This window comes from Anomaloglossus baeobatrachus, chromosome 5 (genome assembly GCF_048569485.1).
Source record: "Anomaloglossus baeobatrachus isolate aAnoBae1 chromosome 5, aAnoBae1.hap1, whole genome shotgun sequence".
Lineage (NCBI taxonomy): Eukaryota > Metazoa > Chordata > Amphibia > Anura > Aromobatidae > Anomaloglossus > Anomaloglossus baeobatrachus.
The window spans coordinates 549,513,007-549,526,169 of record NC_134357.1 but is presented as its reverse complement, the minus strand read 5'-3'; the positions used below and the strand labels follow the sequence as shown (position 1 = coordinate 549,526,169).

The 13,163-nt window shown below is 42.5% G+C and overlaps 1 protein-coding gene across 1 annotated transcript in view; it reads left to right on the top strand.

Annotated features, from left to right (window-relative positions):
- Nucleotides 1–13,163, top strand: part of LOC142312966 (uncharacterized) — a 220,074-nt gene that overhangs the window by 15,809 nt on the left and 191,102 nt on the right. The window contains exons 6-7 of the mRNA XM_075351955.1: nt 3,569–3,659; nt 5,715–7,022. Coding sequence (XP_075208070.1) covers nt 3,569–3,659; nt 5,715–7,022 — 1,399 coding nt within the window. The remainder of the gene's footprint in view (nt 1–3,568; nt 3,660–5,714; nt 7,023–13,163) is intronic.

Here is a 13,163-nt window from a genome sequence, read left to right as displayed (position 1 = left end):
TCTGCACATGTTGCAGCGACTATGCCAGCAGCAGCTAGGCCTGCTCCAGTACCTTGAGGCATAACCTTGGACAACGTTGTACGGATGTGGGGCAAATCATGTTTGCGGAGTGGGCACAGATCAAGGTCGTCTGCACCCTCCTTGACAGTTTTGAAATGGCTACAAACATGGTTAGCGCTGATTATGCCTTCATCAGCATCACTATTCCGCTCATCTACATGTTGGAGCACACTTTGAATAGTCTGCGGGAGGAGGTTGGGATCCCAGAGGAAGCAGAGGAGGATGAGGAAGGGTTAACATTTCCTGGAAGGTCCAGACAATCGTCTCACTGGCAGCTGTCACAGGAGAGTGTAGGCAGGCAATTGATGGAGGGGTGCTCATGGTAACAGAGAAATTGGTAGTGAATGTGTGGGAGCCAAGCACCAAATGGAGGAGGAAGAGGTGATGGGCGTAGAAAACTCCAGAGACTAAGAAGATATTGGTCCCGTCTCTTTTGTCTGTGGTTGGTGTGAGGAGGTGGAGGAGGCTTAAGCGATAACCCGTCGCCAACCCAACATGGACTTTGACCGCATGGAAGCGTCCGACACATGAGTGCCTTCTTTCTGCACATGATGTCCATATTGTTAAGATTAGAAATAGTTCTGACTACTGAGTTGCCACTCTGTTAGATCCACTTTATCAGAGTCAATTTAGCAAGATGCTTCCACTACTGGAAAGGGACACGCGGATGCTGGAGTATTTAAACACACTTGTAGACCATCTTAACAGTATGTTTCCACAAGGCAGCAGGGAAGCACATAGCGTGCATGGCAGTTCTACAATTCCAATCACAGGAATGTTGCATCCTCAACGCAGAAACTTTAGCAGCAGCAGTTCCAGAACAGAAGTGCTAGAACCAATTTATATGCTTGTTGGAACACATTTTTTACACCATCGCATCCACCAGCAGAACAGGGTAGAAGTCTGACACATAATCCAGAACTATCCTCTCTAGTCGTTGACTACCTAGAGCTTAATATCGATGCAATAAGGGGGGAATTGGACCCTTTTTCATTTTGGTGTTCAAAAATGGAAGAGTGGCTTGAGCTTGCCAGTGTTGCCTTGGAGGTTTTGACCTGCACAGCAGCCAGCATTCTCTCAGAACGTGTCTTCAACGCTGCTGGCAGTGTATTGACGGGTAAGCACAGCTAGTTGTCCCCTAAATGCGTAGACCACCTAACATTCATAAAGATGAACAAGTCATAAATGTCCAGTGACTTTGCCACTCCAGTCCCAGACTGCAGATTAGGCTATGGTGTACTGCCAGGCTTCTGTGAACAAGATGCCTATGCCTATCTGTCATTTTGCTTGCTCTAGTGATAAAACAAATGCTATTTCAGGCCTTGTTTCTGTGCCAGTTCCACGCAGCCATGTTGCTTTGTTGGCCTATCGGTATTGTGTGTCAATGTGGCCACTTTTCCTTTTGTCTCGCCTTCATTTTTGGAAATGCAGAGACCCTAATTAGGGTCTACAAGTTTGCTTTGTTCTGTAGTGCCAGTCTTCTGGGGGCAAGAGGACTACACCTGGCAGTCAGGCATGTCTTGATTTTTAAATACCGGGCAACAACCTGTGTGTTGCATGAACCTTAATTCCTTGGTGTTTTAAGGCACTATGGGGAGGGGTCAATTGATGCTACTATACTGCTCTGCTGTCTGCCTGAAAAGTTTTTAAATCTGGAGGCTCCCAGATGAGTCTCCAAGTTGGGTCTTGTCTGTAGTGTCGTGTGTTTGAGCACAAGCCCTACACCTGTCATCCACCTCAATATTTCCTTCCTTAGCTGCCAACAGTGTGAAAAACAACTCCGTACAGTAAAAAAAAGAATAAATTTGACTACTACATACATGACCCGCCACATGCGCAAACAACATTCATTACTGTGGTAATCTCACTGCGTTAAAATGCAGACTACCATCCCTACACAACCACCAAATCAACCGGATCTACTGCTTCGTTCTCCTGTGATCAACCCTTCATGAGCCCAGTAGTTGGATGTCCCACTGAAAGTTGTCATTAATGAGGTTTTGACAAAAATTTAGGACTGTCAAAATTCTGTGATTGTTACACAACATTCTTCATTAGTGGACAATAGTGTAATGCATGTCTTCACTGTTTAAAAAAAAATATCAGCCCACAGCCTGTGTTGCATGGACTGTAACTTACTGCTGTTTTAATGCCCCATGGGGAGGGGACAATTCCATATGGGGCGGGGGCGATTGATGTTAGTAAACTGCTTTTTTGGAAAACAGAGACTAAAACGTGTCTCCAAATGTTGTGTAGAGGTTACTAATAGTGTTCTTGGAAACAGAGGCCTACGCCTACCATTGGCCCACTAATGCATGTCTTAATTAAAAAAAAATACCAGCCCACAGCCTGTGTTTTGTGTACTGTAACTCCCTGAAGTTTAAAAGCCCTATGGGGAGGGGGAAATTACCTAGAGCTCGGGTGCAATTGATGGTATTGTACTGCTGTTTTGAAAGGCAGAGACTAAAAGATGTGTCTCCAAATGTTGTGTAGAGTTTACTGCCAGTGTTTTTGTAAACCGAGACTTAAGCCTGGCACTGGCCCACTAATGCATGTCTTGATTTAAATGAAAAAATATCGTTCCACAGCCTGTGTTGCATGGGCTGTAACTCCCTGAAATTTTAAAAACCCTATGAGGAGGGGGCAATTAATGGTATTGTACCGCTTTGTCCCTGGAAGTATTTTTAATATCCAGACTACAAAATGGGGGTGAAACGTATGTCTTCTGGGTAGTGCCAGGATTCTGTGACCAAGAGAGTTAGACCGTGGCATGTAGAGGGGGTAAATTGATGTTATTGTACATCTGTGTCCCTGGAAGAATTTTTAATGTCTAGACTCGAAAATGGGTGGGAAACATTTGTCTTGTGGGTAGTGCCAGGCTTTTGTGACAAACAGGCCTACACCAGTCAGTCTAGCATGTCCTCCTTTTTCTAATTGAAATGATGGCCCACAGGCCTTTATTTTGCATGTACCATCTTTCCCTACACTTTTAATACCCTATGGTGAGTGGGGCAATAGATGTTACTGGATTTTTAATGTCGAGACCAAGTTCTCTCTTGTCTATACTGGCAGGGGTATGTGAGCACCAGCCCTACACCTGTTTCTCATCCACCTCTATAGTTCTTCTGTCAATAGTGTAGGAAGCTAATGGCTATGCCAAAACAGTGGTGCTGGACTGTAAAATGTATTTTTTGCTGTTTTGGAAGTTTTTTAACCCCTCCCTTTTTTAAAGGTGTTTTCTGTACCTTATGTTTAGCCTCCCATTGAATCCAATGGTGTTCGGAAAAGTTCGATAAAGGTTCGCGAACATATCCTAATAGAGAGAAAGTGCCATGAAATCTCCCTATGATGTGTAGACGGCTGTGAAGGTCTTGTGCTCAGTCTTGTATTATCCACCAGTATTATATGTTTTATACTTGTGTAATGAAAGCGGTGGAGATGCAGGATTAGAGCTGATCATAGATGTGACTTCTCCATCGGTCTGTGACTTTTACAATATTTGTTTCAGGATGACAATATGATCCATATTAATACTACAGAGACATACGTGAGGAGTGATGAGCGGTGTAAAGAGGAAATTCCTACATATGACTACCCAGGTGAGTAGTGACCACTAAATGCAGAGAAGTCACAGATTCTTTTCAGTCACCGGCTGTGGCTGCTTTATCGCTAGTGTAGTTCGGCCATATCACAATCAAGTGGTCACCATTCTGCCACTAAACCATTGGGTTTACACTGTCCCCATTACTTTGGGCATTGGAGATCTTTATGTTGGAGTTAGAAGTTGCGAACTCACAGCTGCCCATATCTGTAAACTATAAAGGCAAATGACAGTGTATGTAGAATGTACAGATAAGTTAGAAAATCACTTGAGGAAAATTATTATGATGGGCCTCTAAGAGATGTCGGAGGGTGAGGATGTTGTTTCCGTCCTAGAATCCCAGCATCATATAAGATGAATCTACCTTCAGACTAAACTGAATAACAGGCACCCTCTGCTGGGAGCAGAAGGTTTTTATCCAGACCAGAAGAAGTCATCAGGGAAAACCAGGGCGGAGTTAATGAGCTTGCTGCTAGCAAGGAGAAATTACATTAACCCTGCGACTGCTAAATGAAAAACACACGTGTAATGTGTATGGCCTCAGATGATAAACGATAGTGCAACCCTGAGCCTGTCACTAGTCTCAAAAAGAGAAGACTGTGACAACACTACTGTTTTGGCACATGGCAGAGCTCAGGAAGTAAGGAGCACCATTTAGCTATTGGAACACAGATTTTGCAGTCAAAAACTAGTTAACAGGCAGAAAGCAATGAGGGTAGTGTTTGTGGTCACCTGGCAGCTCAAAAATTGGCAGCTATAAACAGACTTTGCAATGCTTACTTCACTTTCCCGATCCCAGAAATTGCCTTGCCCTTCGCCCTTTAACCTCTATATATGGGTCTTGACTTACACAGCCCCCTAGGCTGGAGTTACAGAGTTAGCTGCTGTTCAGTGATGCGAGATGGCAGGAAGACTAGTCAGGTAGCCGGATCAGAACCAGGAGGGCAGAGAAAATAGAAAATCAGAAGCTTCAAGTGTAGTCAGTAAACAGATAGAGGTAACAAATGCACAAGCCGGAAGCTGAGCACAGAGGACTGAACCAGAAGATAACAAGGCTAGAGGAGAACAAGACTATATCTAGAAGCTTCCAGAAATACGGTTCTAGCTTTAGTAGGGTGTGGTTCTTTCCAATTGGTTGAGGCAGAGAGCTGATTACTCCAGCTGGACTGCGCACACACCCACATTGCCAGACTGGATGGTATTTTAGGTCCCAGCTACCCCAATGTTAGTGACTTGAAAGAGCCTGCATGGTCCAAAGCTTCTAATTCTGACGTCTGCTTCATCATCAGCACCGCTCGCACAATGAATATGGCGGTGCCTGTTGACAGACGCAGACGTCACTGGAGAAGATCCCAGAGGAGATGAGACGCATCATTTCCAGAAGCCCTAATGTGACAAAATGGCAGAAAATCCAAGCATGAGAAAATCCCATAAAATTAGCACAGTGGCTGTTGGAAAGTGAAAATTGCAAATATTCCATGTTATAACCCAACAGATAATTTCCAGATTGTTCTCCAGGAGACACGCACACCGTAAATTCAGTGGGCTCTTCTCACTACAGTATTGCCAAATACACAGATGCTAAATGTGGTTTGGACACACTGCAAAGCTCACAAGCGAGGGAGAGATTTGACTTTGGGAAAGTGGATTTTGCTGGATATGTTTATGGACACCATGTTGCTTTTCAAGAACTTATGAACCACTATTAATGTGGAAACCCTCTGTTTTTCCATTAACAGATGATGGAACTGAGTGGGGGCTTGTTTTTTGTGGAATGAGTAGAAGTATTTATTGGTATCATATTCACTTACATAGCATTTTTGGTAGCTTTATATTCCAATATTTGGGAGGCAGAATAAATAAACAGTTGAACACCATGCTCTGTTGGTTCATGCCACGATGTTTTCTGTTATACTGAACTGTCATTGTCTTGGCGAATAATTCAATTTTATTACATAACTTCATTTCTATGGACATTTTAAGTAGAAATGTTCAAAATATAAATTTCAAGGATATTTTATTCAAAAATAACAACTGGTTTTATTTTTGGCAGACGACTGGACCAGGAGATCAGAGGGACATCTGATATCTTCAATTTATAAATCAGATGAACTTGAGATCACACAGGATATAATTGAAGTGAATGTCATTACTCCAGATATTTCATCAACCCTTCACGACAAAGATCTATTATCTGATCCTTTGAATCCGGTTATATCTTCTGAATTATTACAGACTACTAAGAAAAATAAAAGTAATAAAAGAGACAAAATACAAAATGCTCTTAAAGCAATTGAGCCATTTTCACATTCAGAATATGGAAATAGTTTCCCTTTCGAAACATCTTTTGTTACACATCAACAAATTCACACAGAGGAGAATAGATTTTCTTGTTCAAAGTGTGGGAGATCTTTTAACCGGAAATCAGATCTTGTTAGGCATGAGAGAATTCATACTGGAGAGAAGCCGTATTCATGTTCAGAGTGTGGAAAATATTTTAGCCAGAAATCGCATCTTTTTATTCACCAGAGAAGTCACACAGGGGAGAAGCCTTTTTCATGTTCAGCATGTGGGAAATGTTTTGCAGACAAATCATATCTTATCACACATCAGAGAAAACATACAGGGGAGAAGCCATTTTCATGCTCAGAATGTGGCAAATCTTGGGCAAATAAAAATTATTTTGTTATACACCAGAGAACTCACACAGGGGAGAAGCCTTTTTCATGTTCAGAATGTGGAAAGTATTTTAACCAGAGGTCACACCTTGTTACACACCAGAGAACACACACAGGGGAGAAGCCATTTTCATGTTCAGAATGTGGGAAATGTTTTACAGAGAAATCACGTCTTATCACACACCAGAGAACTCACACAGGGGAGAAGCCTTTTTCATGTTCAGAATGTGGGAGATATTTTAACAACAAATCAAGTCTTGTTACACACCAGAGAACCCACACAGGGGCGAAGCCATATTCATGTTCAGAATGTGGGAAATATTTTACCCACAAATCACTTCTTGTTACACACCAGAGAACCCATACAGGGGAGAAGCCATATTCATGTTCAGAATGTGGAAAATCTTTTTACCAGAAATCACATCTTGTTACACACCAGAGAAACCACACAGGGGAAAAGCCATTTCCATGTTCAGAATGTGGGAAATGTTTTATACAGAAATCAGAGCTTGATAGACACCAGAGAACCCACACAGGGGAGAAGCCTTTTTCATGTGCAGAATGTGGGAAATGTTTTAATAGAAAAGGTTACCTTCTTAAACATCAAAAATCACACACAGGGGAGAAGCCATCATCGTACCTGGAATGTGAAAAATCATCATATTTTGTTGACCATCAAGACTAACTTGCATGGAGAGAAAGCTATATATATTAGTAACAAATTGTACAAAATTCATACAACAGACAGTCGTATAATGAAATGAGAGGGAGAAATTACTGTAGAACTTATATTTTTGTGGCTATAAGACTCATTTTAAAGAAAAAATCTTGCTAATAAGTGCTCTTAGGTTGTGTGCACACAGTGCGTTTTTTGAGTGTATTTTTTTGTCACAAAACAGTACTCAAATCCTTATGGCAGCAAAGTCAATGAGAAGTTTTGTGCATGTTGTTCTTTTTCTCTTGCAGATTTGGTGCCGAAATAAAGCTACAGCATGTCAATTCTTTCAGTGTTTTTGCAGCATTTTTCCACCTCAGAATGCATGGAAAATACATATCAAAAACGCTTGTTTTTTTTTCTGCCAGATGCAGATTTGGTGCAGCAATTTCTTCAACCAAATACTCAACTGATCATATAGCTTTAAGGTTGTGTGCACACGCTGCAGCTTTTGTTTTTAACATTTTTTTTATGCACTTTTTCATGCGGATTTTAATCAAAATGAAAGGGAAAATTCATCCCCGCACAGTATATGAGAATCCTGAAGGGCCGTGCACATGTTGCAGATTTATTTATTGTAGATTTTGGTGCAGAAAAAATTCTGCACCACATAGTTGACCTGTCAATTGTTTCTTCCTACCAAGTGATGCAGTTTTTGGTACAGAAAATCTGCAACATGTGCACATATTCTTATAGACCGGAGACAGCTTCCCATGATGGAAAAGAATGCTGAGTCAGTGTCCTTTCCAATTACTGAGAGAACTGCTCTCTCCTCCTGCCACACTGATCTATGTGATCGATGCAGAGCAGGAGAGGAAGCTACCGGGACCTGCAAAGAGGCTGCACGTCCTGAGTGAGCAGATGAAGAATCTTCCACCTGACTAGCTTCAGGACATTTCAGATCATAGGATGAATCAGATAACCTGAAAGGAACTGCAAAATGGGGTAATGTGCACACAATTTGTGCTTATGTAAATGTGTATACAGTGCTGGGCAAAAGTATTAGAGAGTAGTGGAGAGATCTCAAAATGGCAGTTTGGAGAAGGCACCCTTCAAATCTCAGGGACCTGGAGCAGTTTGCCAAAGAAAAATGGTCTAAAATTCCAGCAGAGCATTGTAATAAAATCATTGATGGCTACCAGAAGCGGTTGTTCGCAGTTATTTTGACTAAAGGGTACTTTACATGGTGCGACATAGCTAGCGATCTCGTTAGCGATGTGAAATTCTAGATCGCAAGTGCGATCTTTCGAGATCGCACATAGGTCATTTTACGCATGTGCGATCTCGAAAGATCGCACTTGCGATCTAGAATTTCACATCGCTAACGAGATCGCTAGCGATGTCGCAGCATGTAAAGTACCCTTAAAGCGGGCTTTACATGCTACGATATATCTAACGAGATGTCGGCGGGGTCACGTCGTAAGTGACGCACATCCGGCATCGTTAGTGATATCATAGCGTGTGACAGCTATGAACGAGCAGAAATACTCACTCACCTAGTTCATCGTTGACACGTCCCTCATTTTCAAAAAAACGAACGTCCTGTTGTTCATTGTTCCCGAGGCAGCACACATCGCTCCGTGTGACACCCCGGGAACGATGAACTGCAGCTTACCTGTGTCCCGCCGGCAATGCTGAAGGAAGGAGGTGGGCAGGATGTATACGTCCCGCTCATCTCCGCCCCTCCGCTTCTATTGGCCGGTCGCTGTGTGACGTCGCTGTGACGCCGAACGTCCCTCCCCCTTCAGGAAGTGGATGTTCGCCACCCACAGCGAGGTCGTTTGGAAGGTAAGTACGTGTGACGGGGGATTCCTACATTGTGCGACACAGGCAAGAAATTGGCCGTGCCGCACAAACGATGGGGGCGGGTGCGATCGCGCGAGAAATCGACACATGTAAAGCAGCCTTAAAGGTTGTACAACCAAGTATTAGGCTAAGGGTGCCAATACTTTTGTCTGGCCCATTTTTGGAGTTTTTTGGGAAATGATCAATGATTTGATTTTTGTTTCATTCTCTTTTGTGTTTTTTCATTGCTTGCAAGCAAAATAAATGAAGATAATACCAAAGAATTTGTAATTACAATCATTTTCAAGAAGAAAGTGAGTATTATCTGACAGAAATGCAGGGGTGCCAATACTTTTGGCCAGCACTGTATGTAGCAGAGCTATCTTTGTATGTACATGTACTTATGTAGGAGAGCTGAGTATGCGTATAGTGTCCATTCAGCAGTGTTGTGTGTAAATATGTATTGCGTTCATTGATGTTTTAATATTTGAGCACACATACATACAGAATCGGGAGAAAATGAACTATGGTGCCCAGATTCTCTAATTTTTGGCTCCAATATTGCTTGTAGCATTAATCATGTTCTCATACCGTCCTGTAGTAATGACTTTGTTAATCACATTTTGTCCGAGGGTCGTCTGAATGCTCTAAATGTTATCAATTTATGTGTAAGAAACAGTAACATTTATAATCCGGCAGCATGTGTATAACATCAGCAGGTGCCGCTAAGCACTTTGGACCTTTGGCCTCTGTACGTATGCTGACCTTGTGGAAAAACAGAGTCATATATCCCTTTATGGATGAGTTATAGTTGTCACAGTCTATATCTTCTTTTTAGCATTTATTAAAATATCTGTTGTTCTTGTACAAGTTCTATCCGTGTCTTTCTTGTATAGAACTTGCACCTATTAGTCTATGGAGTTATTTACACGTCTGTAGTTTTGCAGACCAAGTTGTTCACACAAAATCACTAAGAAATGTCTGATTTTGAGTCCACTGTCAGATCATATTTGCCAATACAAGTCTATGGGTCCATAAAAAACTTGGACAGTAATCGGGTGCTATCCGTGTGCTGCCTGTATTTCACAGACTGTTTATTATTAGTAGTTTCAGAAACCTCCATCAGTTAATTTTTTTTTTTTTATCTGAGAAAAAAGGAAACTCTGAACAAAGTCTGTCTCACGCTGGGTGCGAGAAGATAGCCATCGAGAGGCGCAATACAAAGGGAAAGCCAGGGAAGAAGTACAACAGAAGACCCTGGTAATGGGGCGAAGGAAGTGGGGTCACTTCCTAACACTCACCGAAGTCTGATCCTTGCACTTCCTAACGTCCCTAGATGTCCCTCCCAAAACATCCCTTCCCCCGTGCACCATCACGTGCCTAGGCCCTCAACTTGCCTTGACTAGTATTAAGTCCGGTGAGACACTTTTCTCACCACTGCAATAAAACAACATAAGGAAGGTAAGACAAACGGGTTGGGAACAACACAACAAACAGCACTACTTTGCTTCTCCAGCAAGAAAATTCACAGCTGCAACTGAAATGAACACAGTAGCTTCTCCAGATACAGGCTCCTTCAAACTGGTCAGTATAGAAGAACTATAACTGACATAGAGTGAAGCCAGAAATCGGTAAATATAGCAGAAGGGAGTGATAAGATGCTGCAGCTGAGATTAAGGCTATGAGTGATCCCAGAAGGGAACACATGGAAGTAATGCACCAACCTACTGGCATTAAAATCTGATGCTCGTACCCACATTTTTTTCTTCAGGACCATAAACCTTCCAGTGTACCAAGTATTGGAGAGAGCTGCAAACAAAATGGGAATCAACAACCCTATAAACCTACAATTATCACTTACTGCCAACAATCACTGGATGCTGCAGTAAAGGTCCTCTTTTAGAGGATGCAACATATTTCTTGAGCAATGACCTATGGAATGCATTATGGATTTTAAGTGTTTGAGGGAACTCAATACGAAAAGCCACAGGGTTAATGACAGCGATAACTTTGTAAGTACTCTGTTTCCAAGACGTAACTTTTAACCACACATGGTCATTCACACACAGGTCCGGACCCGGCAAATTATTTTCATAAGCCACACGTTTCAAAGGTATGAGAGACTCGGTTGGACAGCTATGCGGAATCTTAGAATGCACAAAAATAGGAATAAACAAAATCAACCACCTCCTGATGCAATGCTGGCAACCAGCAATGACTAGAAAGGTAGTCCAAAGTTGCTTTAGTACTAGACATGAGCAAAGCTGAAGTTTCACGTTCAGTATGAACTCAGACTTTTCCAAGAAAACGTTCGGAGTTCAGGTTCTTTAGAAATGCAAACCATCTGTATGAGCATCGCTGTGTTCGGATATGCACAGTGCTTGGCCGAGCATGAGCACCTTGCTGTGTGTGAACTTGCTTGCACTGGGGTTAACAGCAGCATCATCAGATATAGAGTGCACCATACAAAAACAGTGAAAAACCCCACCCATCCTCCACTGGAAATGTTTTGTTTATGGATAGTGGTATGTGGGCAGAGCCCCGAACTGCCAATCAGTAACTTCAAATGAAGTCCGGACAAGTCTTGGTCCAAAACTGAATTTAAAAAAGTTCAGCTGGACCAGCAGAACCCGAACTTCCATAGGTCCTCTCTTCTCTATTTACTACTTGAGTCACCTGAAAGAAACCATTTATGATCTTCACCTAATGTTTCAAGACGCAAATTTAAAGGCACAGATAATATCCCTGTAGGATAGGCAACAGGGTGATTCCCCTGAACCTTGTCAGCAGGGGTGGTCTCCTGAACCTTTACAGCAGGGGCATCCCCCTGAACCTTTAACACCTCGCCCTCAGGATCAGAGCACACAGTGGAAACGACCAACCCCTTTTGCAAAATAGGAATAATATCATCAGAACTTTTCCCTCAGGGAAACTCTGGGGACAAAGCCCTTGTGATACAGTGCGGGTTTTATCAGGGTCCATCCAGATACCTAAGGATGACACCGGGTACCCCAAAAATTGCACCTTCTGTACAGCGAATACACATTTGTCAAGTTTAGCACAGAGTTTGTTATTTTTGCACCACATGTGACTCAAAATCGGGCAAGTAAATCAAAATATCGTCAAAATAAACTACTACAGACCTACCCACCAAATTGTGAAAAATGTAATTGAGGAAATGTTGCATTTGTCAGATGGCATCACCATATTTTCATAATTGCCTTCAAGAGTATTAAAGGCTGTTTTCCACTCCCTTTCCCTGATTCTCATCAGATTATGAGCTTCTCTAAAGGCCCAGTCACACATAGCGAGATCGCTGAAACGTCACAGGTTTTGTGACGCAACAGCGCCCTTGCTACGTGTGACACACAGCAGCGACCGCCCCCCCGATGCGATATCGCTGATTGTACCTGAACATCCTGATTCATTTTTTGATCGTTGGTGTCCCGTTGCGCAGCATGCATCACAGTATTTGACGCCGTAACAACGACGAGCAACCTCGTTGGAGACTCAGAACTCAGCGATGCGGGCGTGTTTGTTTTTTTGTTTTTTTTCCCCAACGCCCCCTCAGCTCTGATAGGTGGTCACAACTGTGTTATGATTGGGCGACTTTGCCATAAGAAGGCAACGTAGTAGTGGTTCCATCCTTTGTTCCTGAGCATTTCAGCACGCGGTTTGATTCAACGTCCCCCGTCTGAGTCGCTAGTGCGCTATTCTTTGTGGATCTTCCTACACCTTGTGATTTCAAGGTAGGTATTGTTTGGGGTCTCAAATTGTTCTATACAGGGGGCAGTATTATAGTAGTTATATTTTTATAGTAGTTATATTCTTGTATATAGGGGGCAGTATTAATATTTGTATATTAGTTATAATCTTGTACAGATGGGGCAGTATTATAGTAGTTATATTGTTGTACATAGGGGCAGTATTATACCATATATATTAACCATATTCTGTATTGTGCTCATGCTGTGCTTTCCCAAGCCGCTGTACACATTTCTTGTCCATGTGGCAATTTTTTTTATTTTACGTGGCATGCTCGTCAACTGACTGGAAGGCAGTTTTCCATGACATTTAACATGTACAGTTATAATCACGTTATACTTTTGTTGAAACTTCTCTCATCTCATTTTATTTTGCAGTTTGCACATCATGAACGAGGCGGAGCGTGCTGTTGTGGTTGCTGCATTGCTGGTTGAGGAAGCTCGGCAACCAGATGAGGCACGGATGCTAGAGAGGCGTTCCAAACGAAAGCGTCGCATGTGGACCAGACAGTGGCTGCAGAAGAGGTCCGAATTGTCCCACATGCAACTTCTAAAGGCCG